The following is a 26,440-nucleotide window of genomic DNA, read 5'->3' on the forward strand; positions in this document are numbered from 1 at the left end:
GAGTTAGGACTGAATTCTGATTGTACCTTTTTTCACTGATGACAAAAACCAGATGTTAGTGGGTGTTTATACCTTTGCTCCAGTGACAGCTGGAACCATTATGTTTTTGGGTTGTCCGTACATACGTAGGCGATATCTCAAGCACGCCAGGAGGTAAATTAAATACATCGGGCACAAACATCTACTTGGACTCAAAGATGGACTGATTAGATTTTGAAGGTCAAAGATCAAGGTTATAGTGACCTCACAAAACACGGTTTTGGCCGTAAATCACGAATTCATACACAAATTTTGAAAAATTTGCACAAATGTCTAATAGGATAAAATGATGATGTGATGACATTTTTTTATCCAGAAGGTGAACTTCAGTGACATCATAATGTCCCGCAAAAACACATGGAAACAAAAACACATGTTCTATATCAGTCCTCTGTACAATAGTCTCTAAATGGCATGTTTCTCAGTGGAAATTATTGACTGGAATCTTGCATGTCAATATACTGATTAGAAATACACTTAATACCTTTAATTAAATTCATTTGAAGTCCTCAGTACATATTTTACAGTCATGGATGTCAACTGGAACTTGCCTTGGTGGAGGTATACAACCACAAGGTGATAGTTGTCGTGTGTCCAGTGTAAAAGAGGCTACAGACAGTCAGTTTTACACAGCTGCCAATCATTAGTCATATACAGTACTTGAAGTGTTTATAAATGTACCACTTACTTGAAAAACAAAGTTTAATATTAGTCCCAGTGTCACAGCTGGATCCATCTCCACCCTTTTATCTTCCCCTTAACAATACTCCGGTTCCCGATAACCAATTATACCTCTTATGGCCTCTCAAATAACTTTAATCACTGATTAGGATTCCTTGTTCACAAAGAAGCTACTTAAAAGTAATTGCTCAATAAAGAGAGGGGAAGTTGTCGTATTAAGTAGGTCTTCCTGCTGCTTCTCTCATTAGTGCTCACTTGGAGCTTTCAACTCCCCATTGTCACAAATGGAGCCAGCTTAATTCACAGCACAGAAGCCGTTCTCACTCTGCCTGGTTCACACTGCTTTAAAGCCTGACAGCATAAGCACCGCGCAAAGCAACCAGTACAGAAAGTGCTTAACAGCTCAAACCCGTGTTGATTTTAGATTTATTAAAGATAGCCGAAATTTTGGCCGCATTGTTGATGCATTTATTTTCCATGGAGTATAGCAGAGAGGCTGAAGGTCTGATTCCTGGAGGTGGTGCCTCTGCTGTGGTCGTATTTTTCAGTAAACACAGTTGCAGATGTTTAATGGTGGGAAGCCCATCAAGGTTGTTGTGGTGACTTGTACTGGTTGATTTGAAACAGGGTTAAATAGATGTAAAAGAAAAAAAAGACAAATAGTTTTATACAAGTTTACAATATACAGCCTCTACTAGACTATCACAGTTTTTAAAGAAACCTGATTTTCTATTGACTGATTTTATATTTTATATTTTATTTTCTATTTTAATTTTATATATATATATATATATGTATATATATATATATATATATATATATATATATATATATATATATATATAAAATCATTATGTGTCACTTTGAGAAGAAAGGTCCTCTTTTAATGAGGACAGTTTAGAAAAGTTTCTTCTGGTAAAAGAAAGAGAAGTAGAAAAATAGGGAGAAATGTGTTTTTTCAGTATGTAGATTTTTCTTCTGATTTTCACCCATTTCGTAATATTTTAAACACCACCATGTTTTGGAAAGTTGTAGTTATTTTTTGCTTTATTATGGAACCACACTGAAAAAATTAGGAAATGAGTTTCTTCTCGCTTCTTCACTCTCAATGTCACTCTTTTTTAAGACCAGTCTGTAAGTCGCCTGCACACACAGACTGTATATATAATATCTGTAACCTTAAGTTCCTACAAAGCTTCCTCTAATAGTTTCTGCAGTCATATATGGCTGCTTGATACCAAACCTGCAGTGCGTTATTTAATTCAGTTAGTTTTAGTCGGCTGTGGGTTGTAATAAGTTACAAATAATGTACATAAGTAAAAAAAAAGTTTCATGTTCCTTTTTTTAAACTGTACTTCTGATCTTTACTTAAGTATATTTTTGAGCCAGTAATCTACTTTTTACTTCTATACATTTGCCATTCATGCCTTTGTTACAACTAGTTCAAGGATCAAGTGTAGGAGGGATTGCTTGCGAGGTGCACCTCTACTCTGCAAGCTGCCTGGAAGAAAAATAAGCATCACATGTCTTTTGACAACAATGTGATGATGACGGAGCAAAAACCCCCGAACTAAAGGCAGCTTCCAGTAACAATCTCTGGCCAATAATGTAAACTTCACCTCTGAGGTTACTTTCTTAAAGTACACTCTAAAAAAATATTAAAATGGAAAGTAACTGAGTAATTTATTAACCTCTCACTTATGTGCTTTTATTTCATTAGTCTACTTGAGTAAAAATTGTCAGTAGTCTACACACCGCTGGCATTACTGTAATGCAATCAACATTATATTATTAACGTGTTAGATTTTTCTTATTTTTTTCTATTCCCTTGCCCATGTTAAATGTGACAGTGGAATAAACAAGGAATGTGTGTGAATGATGACAATTAATTTTAACTAACAATTAAAGGTACCCTGTGGAGTTTTTGACCACCAGTAGCGTAATGTTTTCAGAGTGGTCCCATGTTTTGTTTGTATGCATATGGGTGATGAAATAAATGTTCCTGTTTCTGGTTTCATGCTGTTTTCTTGATGGACAGTTGGTGGTGATGATGGGCCAAGCCAGTAAACATGGATGTAAACACGCCAGATTGAAAACGTGCAAAAGAATGTAGATATTTTCTGAGGACATGTTTGTCTAGCTGGAACTATAGGTGCCGTGCATTTTGATGGGAAACACCGAATGTAAAATATGTTTGTTTACAAGAAAACTCCACAGGGCGTCTTAAGATTGCGGGTTTAATTTAATTTTTACGGTGTGATAATTGTTCAGCCACAGCTATTTAAACATGTCCATATATCATGAGTGAGTGCTGAGAGGGTGGGTCTTAACTGCTCTTTGGCTTGATCAGTTTGAGTTCTACAGCAGAGGTTCCACTTTTTAGCATTTTGTTAGCTGAAGACAATAAAATTATGATTATGTGAATGCAGGCTGTGAATGTAGACATGTACTTATATTATTCATCTGATCACCAGCAATGCCTTTTCAAAGTCTGATCATTTCTTTTATGAAATGAATATTAATTATGGAAATAATCTATAATGCTGCCACTTAATTGCAGAGGCTTCTACTTAACTGCTGTTTCTTTATGGACCCTGAATGAGCCACAAACAACTTCAAGGTTGTGTGCAGGCGTTGATGAGAGAAAATGGTTTTGCTTGGAAGGATTACAGGGAATACTAACACCACCAGTGAAATCAGCACATTAACACATTTCAATCCTAAATGACTGGCACGAGGACAGATACTCGAAAAATAAGGTCGAGAGGGAAAATAACCAGAAAGATCCTTTCAGCAAAGATGCTTAATGACCCCTGTTCCAGCTCCAAGTCTTGCTTTCCACTGCTCCACATACAGAACTCTAAGACCTTTTCAATAAAACATGCGTCTCTGAAACATTTACAACTCTTGTGTTTCCTGAAATGATAAATCCAAAACATCTTTGATGTTCGAGAGAAATGTACATGAAACTTAATGTTTTAATTCTCTGTTAAGCCACAAGTTACAAGTGACTTATATTCTGGCAAAAAGGATCTGCGCTGGAGCGAGAGGGGAGGGAGGGCCGGGGCAGAGCCTTGTTGTCGAGCAGCATATTTTATTTTCTCTCCCAGAGGTTTAGCGGAGCTGTTACACTCTGGAGTTTTAGCGGAGGTCACAAGGTTATTATATAAACAATTCACATGGAGGCCCTCAAGCACCCAGAGGGAATGTTTAATGCAATGCTCACAATTTCTGAAATGTTGTAATGCTCAAGACGCAGACATGTGTCCAATTTTAACCATGCTGCATTATCTCTCCGTCTTTCTTTCTTTTTTTTTTTTTTCTTTCGGCTGTTTTGTCGAGGCAACTGAAAACCACGCTTAATTAATTTGGTCAGCTGCCTTGGATAAACTACATTGATGACATCAATTAGATTCTAATGAAAACAGATAAAAGCCATGGAAAGCAAATGGAATTTCTGAACAGGACTCATCAAAGTCTTAGCATTGGAACAAATTCCCATTACGTCTCACAAAAGCCTTTAATTTGCAAAGCTCATGTCTGGTTTGGTACTTAGAAGTACATGGTCAAATGATTCAGTCTTAAGTCCTGTGCCAAGAGAAGCCAAATCAGAATTTAATTTGGCACGTAACTCCTTATCCTGTCTGAAACATGTGGTTGGATGCAATCCTTGGATTAGCGTGGACTTTAGAACTACAAATTTGGCTTGTTTCTCCTCCTCTGGCAGAACAAACACCTAGTCTAACCCATTTGTAACACAACATTTACATTTCCAATCTCAAGGAGGAAAAAAAAAACACATGCTTACTCCAGATTAGTACTTCTTAGTTAACCAAATTGCTGCAATTATGTGTGTCAATCCATTGACGTGGGATGACAAGGCTGTATTTCTCTTTGTCTCTTTCACTCTCCTCTGTAATAACTCTGCGACCTCTTTCGAATGTCTGATTCGATTTTACAGTTGAGGGCAAATTGTGATTGTGATGATCAGAACTTTTCAGCGTTTTGAACAAATGGTGGTTTTAAGAAAGGGTGTGCTTCAGGTAAATTTGCAATAAACTCATCTTCCTTTAACCTTTCAACTTTCCTCACATACTGCCCCATGCCATAATAATCAGTCAGATCCTGATGAGTGTTTGCAGGACCTGAAAGTCACTGTTATAGTGAGCAATGCAGCTCTAAAGCACTGAACACAAATACTGTGTTTCAGTATATTATTACTATTATTATTATTATTTTACAGTATTTATCCATTCTTAAATCTAAACATTTCCATTCTCTTTTTAGCTGTTTTTGCTCTCTGTCTACTCCTGAGAGAAATATCTGGTTCTTTAGCTTCTAAATGCTACTCTTCAGGATTTTCACCAGATAGTTGATAACTTTGTGTGCCATCTAATGCTGAGCACATAATGTACAGTCAGTTTTTAGAGATTTTTGACTCAAAGAAGTTGCTGGTTGCAGCCAAAAAAAAAATATATAACACAGATGAGAGCAGTGAGAGTGAAGTGAACAGTAAAGTTGTGGGCCATAAAACCAAAATGAGCTTGGTAGAGCCGGACGAAGTTAAGTTTCACCCAGAACTTTTAGTCCCAGGAACAACTTTTCAAGGAAGTAAAATGTTCATTTAACCTGTTACTGTCTTCATTTCATTAAACATTGAGCAAATTAGTCCTCTGAAATATGGAAATGGTGATGCTGTTTTTACACACCATGTTTGCATGTGACAATTCAAAAACAGTGATGCCATACAGGACAGGCATCGTTATTTGTGCTACACTGCCACAACCGAGAGCATGGAATTTGTCCTCAGCACTAATGCTTTGTAAGGCTCTGACCTTCATCGGCAATCCACTGGTCATATGCTTTCTTCTGTAACCCCATGTTGATGTGTCGAAGCACATTGAGCAAAACACAAACTGGTTTGCAGCTTTAGATTTTTAAAAGTGGTGGTTGAAATAAAGTGCCGCAAGTATTTGGCCAATCAGAAATGGTCGGCCATCCCCAAAGTTCCTGTACTTTTGGAAAGTTCTGTCCCCCTAGCCGGAACTTTTTAATGTTCCAAAAACTTAATTTAGACCTTGGTCCCTGCAGTGGAAATGCAACGAGTTTCACCACAAGTTCCTCATCTCTGGAAACTGTGGTGGAAACGCAGCTTTGGCTGACAATTCACAGTGGGTTGATCACTTTGAGCAAACCCTTTCACATTACACGTTTTCATTTGATCCATTGTTAATGCAGAAATATTGATTCTAGCAGCTTTAATCTTATGTGTTAAGTTGTAAAATTAAAGCATTTGTGGTTCTGGTAGCTGACATCATGCTGACAACTGTAAAGAACTCTTTTGAACTTGACTGTACATGTCAGTGTGTTCTTTAGTTGTAGCTTTCACAGATAAAAAGGCCAAAGTTTAGAATAAACTGCTGCTCAATATATTACACATTTTTGCACACAGATTTGGGCAACGTGTGCGTGTCTTTTTTGAATGGGTGGTTATAGCTGCACAGGAATGTGTGCACATTCTCCACTCATCAGCATGCAGGAGCTCAGGCAGATCCTTTCATATATTTATACACAGTAACCTCAGTAACCTTATCTACTTTTAATATTGACCGTGAGAGCATCATGTGAACTGTTCACTGTCAAGTTCTTTGATGTAACTGAAAGTTTACATGAGTCACTTTATCCATGGATTTGAAGCTCTTTACAAATGTTTTTTCTGCTACTTTTTTAAAAAATATTGTTTTGCATTTTTAAAATCTAATTTCATGTTGTTTCCTGCACCTGTCACACTCATTTTTAAAAATGTAAATAACATGATAAAAATAACTTGTATTCATTAACTTTTGTGAGTTAATTCAGTGGTGTAATGTCTGTTCTTGTAGAACTGTGACAGTTTGAATGTAGCAAAAAAAGGGGAAGTATTTAATAAGCCGTTTTTGTTTCTCTTGATGTGTGTGTGTGTGTGTGTGTGTGTGTGTGTGTGTGTGTGTGTGTGTGTGTGTGTGTGTGTGTGTGTATCCCAGCGGACTACCCTCCCCCTCCGCCACCTGCGGAAGATTCAACCGGTTTCCCACCGTCCTCTGGTTCCTTCCCTCCTCCACCGATGAACTCATACGATTATCAGGTGAGAGAAAGTGGTGTTGTATTAAAATTTCTTGGGTGTCAGTAACTCTCTGAAAGTCAGCGCGGAAAAGCAAAGACAGCCCCGAGCTCTCAACACTGAGTTCATGTACCAAGTCCAGCAAAACTGTCTGTCCATTTGAGTTGCAGCCAACTGCAGAGACGTCCAGCTCCAGATGCTGCCTGAAGCCAGCCACCCCAACTCAAGGACCCACACACCAGCACACTTCCTCCAGTCTTGAGAGCTCTAACGCAGGGAGGATGGAAGGCTGACACCTATTGGTGGAGCCTGGTCGCTTTTCTTTCCTTTGCTGGTCATAATACCCACAGGCATTTGTCCCTCCTGGGATATCTGGCCTCTGCGCTCTTACTGACACTCTCAGCACTTGACCTCTGCTGCAAAATCCTCCAAGTGCTTCACATTCCTTTGTTCAATGTAAGCAGGGAAAAGAAATCCTCCTCAAGCCCCTCATTTGATCTGAGCAGTTTTCTATCCTAAATGAATGCTTCCTTTGTAAGTTTGGAGACAGAATGTTACATAATTTAAATAAGTTATGCAATGCGTGTAAATTCAGTGCTCTTCCCACACAAACTGTGTACATCGACAGTACAAGACTGCATCCTGGGGATTAGTAGTATATGTCCGTTCATGTGGTGCTTTGACCTTAATGTAAACTGCAGGCCCTCTCATTGTTATACAGTATTTTAAAAGGTGAAGTGCATGGACAGTTAGAGTTCTCAGTTTCGTGGTTTTGTTCAACTAAGGGGGTGTTAGGCTGAGCCAGTCAACAGAACTGCTTTCCCTTAGCACATTTAGAATTGGCTGAAGATAGGAATCAAATAAGCCTTCAACAAAATAAACTTGTACTACGGAAGATTTGAGATGAGTTTTCAGAAAACCGTTAGATTCCCAAACATAGAACTTTAAAGCTTTTTTTCAATTGTTTGTTTTAGAAGTCATAGATTATTTTATTTCAACTACAATGCCCATCTTATTATTGCTGTTTATATAATACCAGATCCATTACCTAAACCATTGTTCTATATATATGAATGATATAAAGCTGCAGCGATTAACTGATTATTAAATTCAGTGCCAACTATTTTGTTAATCGAATAATTGGTTGGAGAAATCTTTAAGAAAAAGAGTCCAAAGTGTCTGATTCCAGCCTCTTAAATGTGAATATTTTGTGGTTTCTTTACTTCCCTATGACAATAAACTGAATATTTTTGGGTTGTGGGCAGAACGAGACATTTGAGGATGTCGACTTGGGCTTGGGAAAATGCTCATCAACACTTTTCAACATTCTCTGACATTTTATAGACCAGACAACTATTAATCGATTAATCAGGAAAATCATTAATGATTAATCATCTGTGAAAATAATCATTAGTTCCAGGCTTAGAGCAATCCCACACAGTAAAGTTTACAGTTTTCAAAACCATGTAAAAAGAGCAGTAGTATCAGATTGGTATTCCTTAAGTTATGGTTTAATTTAATTCATTTTGGGGGCATAAAGTGAGCTGTCTGTTAAATGATAACAGCAAAAGCGTTGATGATTATGAATGTCTCTGAACAACCAGCAGGAGACTGAACATTTTGTAATCTCACACAAGTCTCGTTGCTCAAAACACAGGACCTAATAACTTCCAGCTTCACAAAAACAAATACTAGCTGACTTTTCAACACGATGAATGGTGTGTAAACTGCCTCACATCCCGCGCCCCTGAGCACGCTGTGTCTTCATCGTCCCCAGAGTCCTGTACTATACATTGCTTCTGTAACGTTACTGTTATCCCAGCTGTTAATAGTATATTCTATTTCTGCCACATTCTGCCAATAGATTCTTCTACATCTAAAACATATGGGAGCTAAATAGCTTTAAGCTAAATAAACAATTTAAAAATGACAGCACAATGAAAATGATAAATGTTTTTCCTTGCTCATGAAAAGCTTGACTTTTTGGAGATGTGTGGTTTTTACAGGACACCTACAATATTTATATGATATTTATATTTTACTGATATCGTGATATTAGAGTAGACATAATCTTCCATTATATTGTGATATGGCTTAAGAATTGTCTTTCCCTCTTAAGGCTGCATTACAGTAAAGTGATCAAAAATCCCATTGTGTTAATAGTTTGTAAACGTACCAATACTCATCCCTACAATATTGTCACAATATTGATATATATCAATATTAAGGTATTTGGTCAAAAGTATTGTGATATTTGATTTTGTCCATATTGCTGGGCCTTAGCAGACGTGATAACAGAGATAATCAGGCAGTCACTATAGTTTCTAATTATTGCTGCTGTTTCTTCTTTTGTTCTGAACAGTGCAGACCAGTGTTTCTTAAACTTTTTACACTGTATACCACCTCAGAAAATATTAGGCTCTTCAAAGACAACCATTAAGACTGATGATAAAACCGAGCAGCGTAGTCCTAACCTTATTCAGTTATACATACAGTTTATTCTGAAGGCTGGTTTATTCCCAATAAGAAGATTATTTATTGTTAACCATGTTCAGCCGTGGGACTTTCACAGTAAGGCAGTGCGTTCATAGCCATTACAGTTTACCTTGAAACTTGGATGACGTATGCGCGCACAACATACATGAACGCGACCTACATACTTGAATGTAACTATGAAGCAGGCTAATATTGAAACCAAAAATATTTCAGGAAGACAAAGCCTATTTTAACCTATTTATTTTTTTAGGTTTTAGGAGATTCCTCCCTGAAGCCACTGTAGGCAACTTAAGTACCAGCAGTGGTACTAGTACCACACTATGAGAATCAAGGGTATAGACAATAGGTAGTAATAGTAAGTAAAGGATATTACTGGAAATTACTGAGATATTAAGTCCCTAATTAGTTTTAAAAGTACTTTAGTATTTCCAGCTTTTCTTCTCTTATCATATTGGCTGCAGAGTCACCCTTCCCATGCAACTTAATTCTTTAATACACCACTGGTATCCTAATGATGTGTCCTGTAGCCAGTGCAGAACACTTTAATTGTGAAGTAGTTCAGAAAAAGATATCAATCAAAATATCTTGTTCTTTGTGCCTCAGTAGAGAAATTACACGCGCTGAATGAATAAATCAGTGATGAAATGGTATTTCCTCAGAAGAAGGCAGAAGTATTCTCTTGTCTTCTTCACCCTGACTGAAAGAGATGTCTGGATTATGACACTTTCATGCTGAAACCTTTAGCAGGAGAAACAAAGAAAAAAAAAAGGCATCTCGTTCTCATCATGGCTGTTGTCCACATCACGAAGCCCTACACGGCAAACTCCAACCCATCACAAAGCCTGCAATGTTTCCTTTCATCCTCCTCGTTATCACTGTTAAACAAGTTTGCCTGTTTTTCTTTTGTTGATTTGAGACAAGCCATTAGTGTTTTGCTTTGTTTACCCCCGCTCGTGATTGCCTTAGATGTTTTTAAGCAGCAGCTCTGCTCCAAATGGAGGCAAACCCTGCCTGTAATAGATTGTGACAGGTAATCCAAACACATAACATTAGAATAAGAAGCAGTCACTGATCCAGCCAACTCAAAAAGCCCCCGCAGGCAATTGCAAGAAGTCTTCTTGCAGTTGCAGCATAGTTCAGAAGACTAAAAATATATCTGTCATTCCATGGAGAAATTCCCGGGAATTTTGAAGAAAACCAAGTGTCACTAATGGTCAAATCATTTTAACTACTTTCCAGATTTTTGTGCAATGGTTTTGTTTTTCTTTTCCAAGACATTTTGTGTCTCATTTTTATACGTCGAAGTTGGGTTTTCTCTGAGGTTGAACTGGGAAAAAAAAGCAGATGAATAAATCAGTGAGGTCTCAGTCTGCTGGAGTGATCCTGTTTCTGATGCTTTCAAGCTTCCTCTGATAATAAACTAGTTAAATAGAAATTGCAGCAATTCTTATTATCTTTTATAGAGCACATGTTTAAAATATGGGATAAAAAAATATCTGACTTTAATTTTAAAAAATTGACCTTTTTGTTTGAAATGCTGCTGAATGAGATTGTGATGAATAATGCATGAAGAATGAGATACTGTAAATCCAAGTGCGCTGAAAAGCAGGAGGTGAATAGTGCACTGCCTTATGAAAGTTGTCTCTCAGACAATACATTGCTTCTTATTTCTCACCGCATTTCTCTCAGAGAGAAGTCTCTGCTATTGATGTGTGGCTTTCAAAAGGATTGTCTGAGGTCAAGGTGAAACATGAACTCAGAAACTGTAATCCAAAGTGCAAGAAGTGTGAAAAAAGCGGGAGAGAATGTCTCCGAGCAGTAGAGTGTCAGAATTACTCGTCATTGATGATGATCTGTCCTTAACTTTTGAGTGCAACCAGACAAAATAACTAAACTAAGTGTCATTATGGGCTGTTTTCACTCATTGTTCTGCACGTACTGAACGTGATGTTTGCTCTCAGATGAAAGGACCAGAGAAGACCCTGGAGGAGAGACGCTCCAGTCTGGATGCTGAGATCGACTCCCTCACCAGTATCCTGGCAGACTTGGAGAGCAGCTCGCCCTACAAGCCACGGAGCACACAAGTACGACACCAACACAATACAACACAACTGCCTGTGTATACAGACATACACAGCGGGAGTACATTGTACTCTTTTCTACACATGTACAAAGTACATTTACACAAGTACAGTTTTTTCTTTTTTCTTTTTTTTTTTTTTTTTTTACCAAGTTTTATTTGATTTTTTCCCAACATGATCAATGTAGGAAACTTTCTAATGATATTAATTGTTCAGAAAGATATACACATACACATTAATTCACATACATAAACACATAAATTTGTACACCCACGTATACGTACACATACGTTACGAAAACAAAGTTAACATCATTTATTTTAATAGTAAAAGTAATGGTAGTATGTATAAACATAATAATGTATATAATACAGAATATACTGTATTTACACACATACTCACACTCAAACGTACACACTGTATCAGTTCAGTTCAGTATAATTTTTAGTCATTCATACTTGAGTATTTGTATTTTATACCACCTTATAGTTTTGAGGGAAATATTGTACTTTTTGCTGCACAGCAGTCATCTGAAAGCTTTAGTTTCTGCTCACTTTTGAGATTAAAGGTCCATCACACCAATTTTAAAGGTCCACTATGCCAATTTTACACATTAAGGAGTAACTTTGGTATTTTTCAATCTAAGCTCTGTTTTCCCGTGTTTTTTTTAAGGCCATTGTGTCAAAGTACGTCCACTAGAAGTGCTTGTTTTTTGCCATTGAACAGGCTCAGATTGTTTTTCTAAGCATTTGACAACATTATGGAACAGATCCATACAAAGATAGACCTTTTTTTTAAAGGTAAGATACGAAGAAACAGTCTATTTATCACTGTCGCCAAAGCAACCAGACTCCATTTACAGAAACTGTAATTTTGTCATCATAAAACACACTTCATTCAAATATGACAGATATGAAATAAAACTCACCAAAATATCTTGGCTTGTCTTTCCACTTCTCCATCAATCACCAACTCTGGTTGTTTGGTTAAACCCTTTTATTCACAGAGGCAAGTGTGAAAATATTCTTGCTGTACACACTGATGTCTGACCTCCCTCTCACTCTTATATATATTTTCTAATCTAATGCAGTGAATTCAGAGTTTATTTCAACCAAAACAGACTTGATGATTGTTGGAACAGTTGAAAGACGAGTTAAGGCATTTTCGGTGAGTTTTTTTTTTGTTTCTGTTGAGTTTGAATGAAGGTGAGGATGACAATGATACAATTCCTTTTTCTGTAAACACAGTCTGGTGGGTTTGCTAACTGTTGGTAGAGTTTTCCTCTCCGAACTCAGAAAGTTTCATCTAAATAACTGTTGTGACATTATCTAATATTTCACAAAAAGCAAGGATTAGAGAAAGAAAATATTAATATGTCCAGTCTAACTTTTTTACAACCCATTGTTCATTTCACAACCCCTCAGCTTTATCTTGTGACCCTTTAGAAAGACCCACGACCCCTAGATTGGGGACCGTTGGTGTAAATAACCAAACAATTCTTGTAAAGCAGTTCCACCTAGACCAGCTACAACAGTGAAATTAAACAGAAAATAAGAATAGACACATCAGTAGTAAGCGTCATGGGAACCATTTCTCTGCAAAATTAGTACTTTTAAATTTAATAACTAAAATACATTTTCCCAATAATACGTCTGTACAGTCATTCATGTAGAATCTTGTAGGACTTTTTCCAGTTTTGTTTAACATTGTTTTTACCTCGACTCTTGAGTAAGAAAGGTGAAGGACCCTCAATATTTTTGCTTCAAAAGGACCAAAAAGTGCACAGAATAGTTTAAATATTTTTTTTTAGTATTTTTATCTCTAAATGATTGAAAATAAATGATATACTGCAGCAAATTCACTTTCTGTAGGAAACAGACCCGTGTTGCATCTTTCAAAAATGTTTTGCGGTAGCGACAAAGTGAGTCTTGACCTATATCATTAGTTGATATTAAACGATATTAAGAGCAACTTCAAAAAGTCAAAGCCTTGGGCAGTTCACTAAATTGTTTGACACACAATAAATGTAGGACAGGCGGATAAAAAAACCTAACCAATTGTGTTTGGAGTAGAAAGGCTCAGAGGGGCTCTTAACACCATGCAGATCATATCTCTAGTGAGATATTCGAGCAATAATGTAATACCTGAAAGGTTCTCTGTGAGGGCTAAGCACCAGTGTACAAAATTCTTCAAGGTTTTACACTTTTTATTCTGTGGGTTATTTATTGTGTAGTTACCATACCTACATGTTTTATTTATTTATTAAAGGATGCATATGCAGGACTGAAAACAGGGTTAAGATGATAAATTATTAACAGAGCGATTCGTGTAGCTGCAAATGAGGGTCAGTGCCCTCATACATGTACATATTTACATCCACTGACACATAATGTCAGTGAATCTTAATCGTCTCAAGTGGGGTAACAAAAAAAAGGATGAGAATTTTCAGTCCACTTTTATAGAACATATGTGAATATACTCTTTATCACAGAGTAGTAGAATGCACATAAAATACAGTTTGTTGAAAATGACACTTGAATCATGGTACTTTTGGGGAAGACGAAGACAGACAAAAGACTGTCGGTTGCGAGTGCTTACGTCCTTTGGTTTGGTGACTCCTGGCTCTTTGGTTAGAGGGAGTAAAATGGGTGTACTACACACAAAGTGAAAATTATTGCACCACACAGGGGAAACATAGCGGATACAGAGTGAAAGGAAGTGAACCATGTGGTTGTGAAATGATAGACATTAAAGGCAAGTAAGTAAAATATGACTTGATCATTTCTAGTATGTTTATTGTTGTGGTGAGTCTGTGTGTTCATGGGTTCTGATGTTAAATGTGATACTGTGAAAACATAACATTATATCCTCATAAAACATGGTGAACTGCCTTTTTGGCCTCTCAAATGGACGTTTATCAGTTTGCTGTACAGTAAAGACCTTGTATTATGGGATTGACCCACAGTCTGCGCAGACCAGGGGCCCAGAGGTGTCTCTGCGGGTTTTCCATTGATAGAGAGCTTGATAATGTCCAGGGCCTCGTTCCTTTAACCCTCCAAAGGTCACATAACATTCACTGTTTTTGCTTCTCTTGCACTGTTTTGACTCGCAGTTCAATGCACTCAACTGGTTCACCGTGATCAGTGAGCTTCCATATCTATTGTCGGGAAAAAAAAGTGCCATTAATTTGTCTGAAGCTTTCATCAGTTTTTTCTGCAGACTTGAATTAAAAAGAATTAAGGGATAGACACCAATATTTTTTAACACTGGCCTAATACCCCATCAAGCCCCTAAATTTGATGACCAAAGTACATTTTTGGTGGCCCAAATGTAAACTAAAAAAATACAGTATATAACAATAAATACAGTAAATAATACAGTAATGACAATTTAGCGCAACTTAACACGGCCTTCCTCAACTGTGACACTTGCACTGTCCACCCTGCATGTGTGTTGTGATGTGATGTTTCCTGAAGGCACTGTTTGTAATGAAAAACAAGCTAGACTTTTCATCTGGTTGACGAAACAGCTGCAGTACATTGCATCAGATGTGTCATATTTTAGCTATTTAAACTCCTGCTTGAATTCACTCCTAATTTTTTGTTGCGGTTTTGTTTTATCATAGTCAGCCTTTTGTGTTTCGGGTGCTTCTGTAAGGTTGGCAAAAGCAGTTGAAGTAGGCTCAGTGAAGCCACACCAACATGTCGGGAGCTAGCCAGCGAGGAGTTCTGTTCACTGTTTTTGCAGAATGTTGATCTGAAAGCTGTAAAGGACTTTGGATATTTCTGGGACTGTTTGTGGAAGGCTCGCAGTATGGACAGAAAAGTTGGTGGCTACCGGGAGCCACATGGACTATTTGGTGTCAAAGAGCAACTTTTTGTGACCATGGGCCATAGAGCCACGGTAAATGTTCAACATATTGCAAAAAGTGCTTATTTTGTTATGTGTTTTTATAGTTGGATGAGAAGATCAATACCACACTCACATCTATATGGTAGATAGGTACCAAAATAGTGAACTTTTAGGTACCTAAAGTTCACTAATTAACGCCTGGCAGCTGCTCCCAGCTAAGGGCAGATACTCCATTTCACTTTTGGTTGGGACAATAAACAGAAAAATTTCCCAAGGCAGTCTTTCTAATCTTAAACACACATTGTTTTGTGTCTTTAATTAGCGGAAGTGCTTTCAATGCATATTGTTATATCATTTAAAATTATATCGTTATCTTTACAATGATATATTTAGGGAGACAATTCCAGCACATAACCACCCATAAAAACACAGATGTTTTTGGTTTTACTAGTAAACAACAAATGTGTAAAATCAACAAATCTAATGCTAAGCTAAGTTAGTCAGCTGTTTGCTGTAGTATCACATTCGGTGTACAGACATGAGAGTGGTATCAATTTTCTCATCTAACCCCGTGGTAAGAAAAAGAATCAGCACATTTCCCAAATATGTTGAACTACTCCCTTGACAGTAGTGAAAAATGCTAAATTTTTGTGTGCAATACATCATCTGCGTACTGCTAGCTGTTAGTTTCACAAGGTCATAGTATCACTGTATTCAGAGCAAATGAACAAAATCAAATCTAAAGCACAAAGTATAGCATGTTTTCCTTTATTGTCTCAGCATTTTATATAAAACTTGCACACAAAGGTGTGTGCAAACACACACACACACACACACGTATATATACATAAAATGCTCAGAAGCCCTCATATACTGGACAGGGCACTTTTCTAGGATGTAAAGCTCCCAGCTGCTGAAGCACATGGCATTTTTTCTTGCATACCTTTGTTGGGGTAAAAACAGTCATAGCAGTATATATTAGAGCGGGAGTCTGAAAGCTTTTGTCAACATGACTTGAAAAATTGATGTGCACCTGTACAGCCCTGAGAGCCCAGCTGGCGAATGAGCGGGTGAACAGTCATACTAACTAATGTATAACTGTCGTGGTGCTTTTACCTGTCAGGGTCAAAGTCACTGCATGTTTATTTTTATCACAACCTGCTGCAAGCTTTTGGAGTTATGGGTGAGAAGACACAGCACCTGTGTCTCAGCAGAGTACACATACATGTTATGACATGTATTAATCATGAAAGGTTATGTCTCAGACATTTTGTTGACTTAACCCTGTTTTTGCAGTCTAAGACAGCTCCTCGGTGCTATCATGATGCCCTTTTACTGCCGCTGTGTCTTCTCCCTGAGAGCTTTTTGCACATGGAAAAGATTTGCTTTCTATTTAATTGTTTATTTCTCAGTATGTGCACACATACACACTGTTACTCTCTCCTCAGCTGATGCTGATTCTAGCTGATTAACTCAGGTTGACCTTTTCCCCTACCCAGCTGCTCCTGTCAGTCCGTGCTCAGCTTCTTTCAATGCATTATTCTACAACATAACGCCGGTCTGTGTCGTGAGCCAGGTTTCATACCCCTGCATTGGCACAACTGCTGCACAGTAATCTTCCGCTTGTATAAGCAAAGAGTAACCAGCGGTTTTGATTTACAGCTTTCTGCGCTCAAGCAATTACAGTGCCAGCTCTCCAAAATCAATAGGCCACCCTGCGCTCTCCCCTTCAAGCTTCTAAGAGAGGAATCCTCCTCCCGATGTTAAATTTGGAAGCAGCAAAGGGACCTTATGTGTGCTCGCCTCCCAGATGAAATTGAAATGGACGTTACTGCTCATTCATAAAAATCTAAGTAGCATTCCTGCAAACATTCAGCCGGCACTGATGCTTTACAGACATCAAAACAATTTTGTTTGCTTTAGTTGGTATTCTCTGTGGCATAACAGAGGGTAATGAAATGTGATCATTATATAATTCCCATTTGTTCTCTCTCCACTTCTATCTTAGACGCCATTTGTTATTTGACACAGTTAACTAAGTTTTTGTTACAGTTTGTTAGCTTTATCCTGCGACAGCAAAAATTAAGTCAGACCTGATAATAGTGTTATGCTCTTTATTCTGTTAGAGGTGTCTGTTATTTCTTGTCAGATCTGAATCAAAAATGTTGAAATATTGTGCCATAGAATATCATAAATATTATGTGACATTTATAAAAGCTTAAATTGTTATCATTCTAATCATCATATGCTTTTGTTGTTTGTTACTGACTACTTCTGGGAGCTGATAGTTTGGATTGTATGTAGTTATCCATAGTGAGTGTATTACCTACAGTAGAATGACAGGAAACTGCTGTTAAGCTTAGTATTGCTCTCTCTGAAGCCACCAGACTCTTTTGGTAAAAACAGTGATCTTACCTCACAAAACATGGGAGCTGCTTGACTACTGTTGCCTTGATTGGTTAGACTTGGGCGATATGAAGGTGTTATGGTATACTGGGGTATTAAAAAAAATCTAGACGGTATGATTTTCACTACCAGCACAAATACAGATGTTCTTCTTTCTATTAAACTGATAGTGAGATGCTGTATTGTAATGCTACTGTTTGGGATTATTTGGGATTCAGTCCCGATGTTAAAGGTAAGCTAACAAACACTGCAGACTACTAACTGGTCAGAGTTCACCACGAGTGTGTTACTTTTGTGAGCGTGAGAGAGGGTGAGTGACAGACTAATAACTGCGGTGTCTGAGAGTGATGGTGAATGTGCACTGAGCGGAGCAAAAGGTGAGCAGTGAAGTTGTTGGTCTGGCAGTAAACAAACAGTGACGGTGCTGTAAATGCACAGTGTGGGTTTGAGCTTGTCAGTGAATGAGAGCTGCAGCTTCTCTCAACAAAAGCAGAGCTCCTGTGTGTGTGTGTTGTTCCCAGCGTTGGGAATATCGTCACTATGGCGATCAGCTCTGCCTACATTGAGGGAGTACAGTGGGGTACAATCAGTTGAGCCATTTTACAAAAGTTTATGCAAATACTGGTGTAATATATAAAAAATTTACCAAGCCTACTTTGTGTCATTGCGTGACTTTGGTGAATCCAAATTAAAACACAGGTCACACAATAACACAAACAAACTAACCAATCGAGGCAGCTGTAGTCAATCAACTGTCATGTTCCACAAGCGATATCTGGCTAACCTAACGACAGTTTCCCGATGGAAAAGGCTGTCTGACAGCAAGGTAAAGCCAATAAAATATGATATGAAAATATTCTGAATGTATCCTATACTTAAAGGACCAGTGTGTAGGATTGAGTGGCACCTAGCGTTGAGGTTGTAGTTTGTGAACACCTTGTTTCTCCCACTTGCTTTGTCCATTCTGGGCCACTGTAGAAACATGTTGATGCAACATGGTGACCTTACTGGAAAAGGACCCAGGCACTCCGTAGACATAAACACACTGGACCTTTAAACGGATATTATAATATATGGTTTCTTTGTAGGTGGCTAAAATATTGGCTAAAAAAATTTGCTGCTGGCGCTGTTCACAGCAGTATGTTGCCTAGCTTCCTACACTGGTACTCCTGCTGATTTTCCAAATAGGAACCACCATCTACCGTAGTAATACACTGACTAACAATAAGAACCTCACACAACCTCACTTTAAAAAATCCAAACAATCCCAGTAAGACTTTGTTTAGACTGACTTCAGCCCTCTGTCCAGAAAAAAACTTGAACTTGGCTCAACTTTTGCCACAAAGCAATGTGATGTAATCCGGTAAGGCACTGCACTGGTGGAACAAAAATTTATTTTTTCTATTTCTACTGTTTATCTCAGGGTTGTCCTGATGAAAGGTAAAATCCATTCAGAGTTGTGAAATAGTGTCTCACAGTTTTGCTAAAATCAGTGCACAGTGTTTTGGCATCTGACATGCATTCAAAACTCATGGATCATCTATTCCAATGTCATTTTCTGCACCGTATTTCATGTTTCACTTGTCCCTGAGGAGCTTTGTTTGAACGGAGGGTTGTTTGGTTGACTTGGTTAGAGGGTTAAGATTATGAAAAACAAACATGAAAACATCAACAGCAGCTAGCTTTACTTATTGCCACACCTTTAGTTAGAAATGAACAGCTAACCACTCACCTGGTGAACTGTCTTTCTAATGTAAATCCTTAAATATTTTTGGCATCACACATTGTTTAAGATTACGTTCTAAGACTTTGTCGTGCTGTGAGTCATCAATTCTAAGTCTGATTGGCGGAAACACAAGAGAGCATGTTCATGCTAAATCCTCCAAGTGTGCTTCACTGCAATCTGAGCCCAACCAGCCCCACTAATATGCAGCGTAGGCCTGTCTAAGCATATCAGATCTGTTGTGGGAGAGTTAACAAGGAGGCCCAGATGAGTGTCAAAATAGTGCGCTCATCAAACGCAGCAGTGCTGCTTCGGCTACAGAAGGCTACAGAGGCTTCGACCGCTGTGACTTCTAATTCACACTGACCTCTGGTGCATTTCTAGTAATCAAACACACCATCATCCCTCCTCCTGAGACTCTACAACATCCAGTTTGTGCTTGGTTTTGTACATTGTCAAAAACAATTATGATCACGATGTTTTTCACTTTTACACATTTAATTGCCTTTAGGTCTTATTTAATTAACAAGATAAAAAACTAAATATGGCAATCAGAATCAGAAGTCTACTGGATGATAATGAGAAGGATTATAATTAAACTTCAACATATAAGTGTGTGTCAGAACGGAAATCCACACAAGCTCTTTCACATCTGATTTGTTTGTTGTATTCTTCTGAGTAACATGTTTTGGCCAGTATCAATTTGTATTCACCTCCTTTATAAACAGAGATTGATAGTTTTGGCCAACTGCTTGTAGCAGGTGGCTGGAAATTAGCAATCATATTTTGCTAATATGCACACGAAAATCACAAAAAGAATGCAAGCAGAAGATTAACCAGTGTCAGACACAGTAGATTAGTGCCTTCCACTTTTACACATACAAACCCCGAGTCCAAAAAAGTTGTGACACTGTGTAAAGCATCCATAAAAACAGAATGCAATGATTTTCAAATACTTGGCAACATTGTTTTTTTTTTTTAAAGACGTACTCATTCTGAATTTGATGCCTGCAACATGTTTCAAAAAAACTGGGAGAAGTTGTGGAATGCTCATAAAACACCTGTTTGGAGCATTCAAAAGGTAAACGGGTTAATTGGTAACCGGTCACAGCATCATGATTGGGTGTTAAAGCGGCATCCTTGAAAGGCTCAGTCATTCACAAGCAAATATGTGGTGTGGTTCACTACTTTGTGACAAACTGCGTGGGCAAATAGCCCAACAGTTTAAGAACAATCTCTGCACGTAAGGGTTAAGGTTAGGTTCAGCCTCGCTGGCTGAAAACCAACATTGAATGCCTGTGATCTTTAACCCCTCAGACGGCGCTGCATTAACAACACACATAATTGAATAAAGGATAATACATGAGCTCATCAGTGAACACAGTTGTTGCTGCTTCTACAAATACCATGCAAAGTGAAAGCCATATATCAACAACATCCAGAAAGACTGTGGGCTCGTCTGAGATGGACTGAAGGAATATCTGAAAATGCAACTGCTGTTGTAAGTTTACAGTACCTTTATTTAGAGACTCTAGATAGAACACATCAAATTTAAGACAGTTCTTGATAAAGCCCCACACTCAGAAACTCAAACAAAAATTATTTGATTTAGTTTTGTATTTAATTGTAATGGCCACTAGTTTAATAATTTATTATCATGCAGTGAATTTGTTGAGAAATTTTTACACATTTCTGATGCACTTAACTAGTTATCCACTGTCTAACCAATCAAGTAATCATATTACATTTTATTTCCGCATTAAGCAGTGACATTTTTGTCCCAATTAAACTCTAATGCACTTCCTCCATTAAAGTTGCACCTCGTTCTGATCTGATTTAATCTGCTGTGATAAGATCCAAGTTGAAATTAAAAAGCTCTTCCTGTCTGATTCAGCCACATGCTGCAAAACGATAATGTGCAACACAATAAATAAAATATTGAACGCCTCAGCTCCCTATTCGACATACACTTAACATCATGATAAGACCCCCGCAGTTGTGCTGTGTTGCATCAAGAAGTGTGTGTGTGTGTGTGTGTGTGTGTGTGTGTGTGTGTGTGTGTGTGTGTGTGTGTGTGTGTGTGTGTGTGTGTGTGTGTTCTGCCGGAACTTCTGGGACTGAAGACGTGTGACTCACTTACAGTCATGGTTCCACCTCAATTAACAGTCAGTCAGTGAAGTGCACTGAAGCTGTCTCCTTGTTTGTGTCCATGTTGGAAACTCGTGTTTATTTGTTAACGCTGTCGAGAAAAATGACATGAACCGTGCTGTTGAGCTCTTTGGTGCCTCTGAGGAAAGAGGTTGTGACCCTGTGACATCGACTTTAGAGTTCATACGTACATAATTCAATTCTGGAGTCATAAATATGTTTTTGTAATGTAACATTAATAGAGTGAGACTTGAGGTCTTCACTCAGTTCCTAGTACTTGGAACATGAAACTTGGGTTTGATTGGTTTTGACAGGGTGGCATTCTCTTGCAGTGGGACTCGTGACTGTTTTTTAATTTGCCCTTTTCAACCAAATAGTTAGAAATTATGGAACCAAAGGACGAAGAAACTTGGGAACTAAACTAGGAGTGAGTTCAAACCTTTAGTTCAGTTGCTCTGGTTGGAATCAGTGTATGAGTGGGTAAACTTGTTGTGTGTCTTTGGTTTGTTTTTATACAGAAAAAAAAAAAATAAAGTGATCAAAATGCACCAATAAAAGTCACCTCAGAACATTCACTCCCCTCATTGGTCAGATGTGAGCAGGATTTGCCAAAAACTGCAGTTCCCTGAGTGGCCAATTGAGGCTGGCATTAAAACTGAGTCAGTCCCGATAAATGGCTCTTCAGAAGCCTATGAGTGACATTACAGACGCTCCGTCCACTATTTATCATATAAAATATGTTTGTACCTAAATATCATGAAGACAGTGGTCTTCGCTGCTAGTTCAGGTCAGACCTTTTCAGACCATTTCATTCTCTGGCTGGCTGCTCATCTGCATCTCAGTATACAAAGCACACCTGGCTACAGGAGCTGTTTAGTTCAAACTTCCCAACTGCACCTTATAGTTGGGACAGATCGAGGCCAGATCGATGGTGGATCACCTTCCCACCATGAAGTCACGGCTGCAGAATTTGTTTGTGTCTGGACTGAGACCATTTCCTGTGGTTTTGTTCAGTTCTGCCCAAAACAGAGACAGATACAACAGGTTTAAATAAACAATGCAGTTGTGAAAACGTCCCGAGACGTTCAGAATGCAGGCAAATCAGATTTGTATCTCAAATTAGACGTTTAAGACAAACTGTCCACACTGTTATACTGCCCGTGATTAGAATTTCAAACCAGCTCCAAATGTGATTTTGATCCAATTTGCAAATATCTCGTTTTGTTTTTTTTTGTTTTTTTTTCCGTCTAGACTTTCTAAAATCAATCTGGATACCATCTGGATATACCAAAAAAGGGATTTGGTCTGGCTGTCTCAACAAGGCCTAAAAGCCATTTGCACATTCCTGTTTGCATTTCCACCTTCTCTGAAGAAAAATATAGGCAAATTAGGCCGCCGACAGATTAAAAAGTGACAGTGGCATGACACACATGCAAGGTTTGGGGTGACTTTCCCTTGGTTAGTTTTGGATTGAGTCCATAATTTTGGACCTGTGAAGGTCTAAATGAGACTCACATGTCTGTGACTCAACTACATGTGGATCTACCACTCCTTGGAAAAATCAGTGCTATTAACAGTTATTTTCTCTCAGTCATTTTAGTGTCTCAGTGTTTCAGAAAACTAAATTCAAACCAAACTAAACTTTTTTCTTTTTCTTTTTCTTTTTTTATAGAATCACGTTACATTATGTACAAGCAGAAATGTTTCAAAAAGCCTAAGTTCATATCCCATCTGTTTTCAGGGAAATGCTGAAACATACTCCAAAGTGTGGGCAGCTGTACTTACTTTTTAGATACTTTTAATGCAAATCCAGTCTTGTTTTCCTTGAGTGTCCCAGCATAGCATTTATATTTGCAATTAAATCAGTAGCAGGTACAGTACAGCTCTGTTTGATTCATACTGTATGAAATACCAAAGAGAAGGGCATCACGTTGCTGTCACTTCACGACTACGTCAGCAGACAAGCTGCAGCACTGCACACACTGGCCTGTTTGTATTTTTACTCGGTGTCAAATAGCTTGATGTCTGTGTAATAAGTTGTCATGTCCATACAAAACAGATGGGCATTATTGAAGTCTGCTGACAGTTTAGCTGAAGCCAAGTGCTTGAAATGCTGCTGAGATGGATCCTTCCACATGAGTGCCCTGAGGAGGCCTCACTTCACACTGTGCCAGTCAAGCCATGCCGTGACACTCCCATCTCTCAACAGGCAGAGCATTGCGGATGGCACTCGCTGTCACAACATGGCAGAATGATAGGCCCTCGCTGCTCGCTCCCAAGTCTCCCACTGATCACGGCGTCTGCTGAACGATCACAGAGAATGCAGACTCCAGACCACCCTGGCGGTGTCTCAGCTCCCTGAGAGTATGATAGGGTTGGTGACCTTTCTTTTGCTCCCCTTATGAGGCTCAAACTCTGGAGACATCTCCTGGGACGGCCTCACCATTTCAATTCCTCATCCCTTCAGGAGCGCTCATCATGGCTTACACCTTACCGTACCATGGCATACCTCTGTGTATGAGGGCTGCAGAAAGAAATTCATATATGGATTAACATGGAAAAGCTATGCTCATATTACATGTCAGGTATAATCATGTGCCAAATTCTGACAAAATATAAGATGCAAGGCTTAAGACAGCCATGTTATTCCATCACAAGGTACGTAAGCTACACAAATCCATACTACATAGGAAAATAGAAGTGAACAGTCAATTAATCAGCTTTAAGTCACAGTGAATCGTAAGTATGACTGTTTGCCTCCACCCACACCTCTCTCACCTGTGTTGTTTGATCAGGAGGTGAAAGATGAGAGAGAAATGAATACATTAATAAATTCTTTAAATTGGTAAATTGTGCAGTTGTATGTAGCCTGGCTTCTCTGACATTTCTCATTGACAGCTTCTTTCAGTTGTTTTTATGAAAAAGTTAATCTATCTGCGGCTCACTGGCATTTTCACCAGGAGTTAGATAAGAGGATCACCAACTTGTTTGTTAAATGTCTGACTAGCTAACAGTCATTTAGCTTAGCTTATCAGAAAGACTGGAAACAGGGGTAAACAGCAAGCTAATTTCCACATTAAAATCCTTAAAAAGGCACCTACTCTTTCTACTTCATTAAAAATTTCTGACTATGAATATGCAAATGTTGTTCATCTCAAACGTTTTCCTACTGGACTCAAGATGTCTCCTGCCTCACTGTGAAGTCCATTCTCAGTGCATGAGCACTGACTGCTTCAAAATTTTACATCGCACTTGTTTAAGTTGCAAAAATGTACCAGAATTGACTTCCAAGCTAGTTGTGATGTCACAAATCATGCTCAGAGGCCCGCCCCTTAAAATCAGATTTTCAGTGAGCACAGAGAAACTTTACACTTTCAGCTGATGAATGAAAAAACATCCTTCAACTATCAAACTCCACATATACATTATTCTGGTAAGTGAAGCTCAAACTGTAGGATCAAGAAGAAAGACACTGTCTTGAGTGAGGGGGGGCTTTTCAGCCCTTCCTGTCCTGCTGTTGTTTCAGCCATAGATGGACCAACTGATGTTCACTTGACTGCCCTCCTCTGTCAAGCTGGTGAGGTTTAACCTGAGACGTTGTGGGTTTGTGGGAAATGGCGTTTGTCATTCAAAACAGATTAAAAACATCTAATAAAGTTATTCATTTAGACATTTTTAATTGTCCCATCCCCATTCAGATATGTGGAGTGAGAAACAATATAAAACTCACCAAAATGTATTGGTTTATGTTTTCAGTCTTCGGTATGAGTGAGCGTGGAGCGTGCAAGACAGGTGATGCCACACTGCAGCTGCAGCAGTCTGGGAGGAGACGCTTATCTATAGTCTGATGCAAACTTTTACTTTCTCTAACTGTGAAAATATGTTTTCACATCACAGATGATGAAGAAAGGCATTGAAATGAAATTCGTAAAACATACTCACGCAGGCTCATACATGAATTTAGTGCGGTGAGAAAAGGACCCTGCAACAGGCGCAGTGAGTCCACTCTGCTCGTTAGTGTCTGCCTGTTGAAAAAAGAAACTTGGAATGTGTTCACATTTTAGAGAATGTAATTAATATATATTTCTCATGAATTATATATTTTTTCACCCACCCTAAAATAATCTGATAGGTTAATTTTCATGAACCGCACTGCCCAATCCCGGGTTTACCCACATTCCCGTGGGTATAATTGCCGCCCACGCATCTCTACTGCATGAGATACTGTTGAGCAAGGCTATGTGCAAAGGCTGGATTTTTAGTCATTTGGTTTTTTTGTTGTGATTTTGATGGAGTTTTTCTACTTTGGAAGTTCCAGTCTCATTTTCAGTTTAAATGTTCACCTGATTTGAAGTTTTGTTTAGCAGTGAAGCTAATGCTAAAACATTTTAAGGTGGAAATTGACAACTTTTTTGCTTTGGGTAAAAGTTAATTGCAGAGTATAATGGCTATAGAATAATATAATAGAATAATAAAGTTAGTTTGGTTCCCTATAAGACAATGCAAATCTGCCTGCCATTGTGCATGAATTATGTCTCCATTCTGGACTAAATTAATGATCAAATTCACACTTTCTGTTCTTTGTTTTGTTTCTTCTTGGTTACTCTATCCTCCATCCCACACCAACTACTGTTGGTGTGAAGCAAAAAAGTTACTCAAACTATATTATTACTATGTAATGTACATCATTACAATAGCTAATGCATGCTCCAAATGCAATATAAAATTGTAACTATTTCAGTATACCTCTTCAGTGAACATAATTTTTTCTTCTCTCTTATGATTTTGATCATTTGTTTGGTGAGCTACACTCACAGGAAACAGAAAGTGGTCCGGTGCTGTTATATGACTTCCCCCATCAGATAGTGTTTCTGTAGCTCTGCCCACTGCGGTGTAGCAGAGTAGGGTAAGGGG

The 26,440-nt window shown here is 38.3% G+C and overlaps 1 protein-coding gene across 3 annotated transcripts in view; it reads left to right on the plus strand.

Moving 5' to 3' along the window:
* The window catches only part of lpp (LIM domain containing preferred translocation partner in lipoma), a 189,790-nt gene that overhangs the window by 80,197 nt on the left and 83,153 nt on the right, over positions 1-26,440 (plus strand). For all 3 annotated transcript variants that reach the window (XM_084722644.1, XM_084722645.1, XM_084722646.1), the window contains 2 exons: positions 6,744-6,844; positions 11,278-11,400. In XM_084722644.1, the coding sequence (XP_084578770.1) occupies positions 6,744-6,844; positions 11,278-11,400 (224 nt within the window). The remainder of the gene's footprint in view (positions 1-6,743; positions 6,845-11,277; positions 11,401-26,440) is intronic.

Source organism: Lutjanus erythropterus, chromosome 7 (genome assembly GCF_056507025.1).
Source record: "Lutjanus erythropterus isolate fLutEry1 chromosome 7, fLutEry1.hap2, whole genome shotgun sequence".
In the NCBI taxonomy this organism is placed as follows: Eukaryota; Metazoa; Chordata; class Actinopteri; order Lutjaniformes; family Lutjanidae; genus Lutjanus; species Lutjanus erythropterus.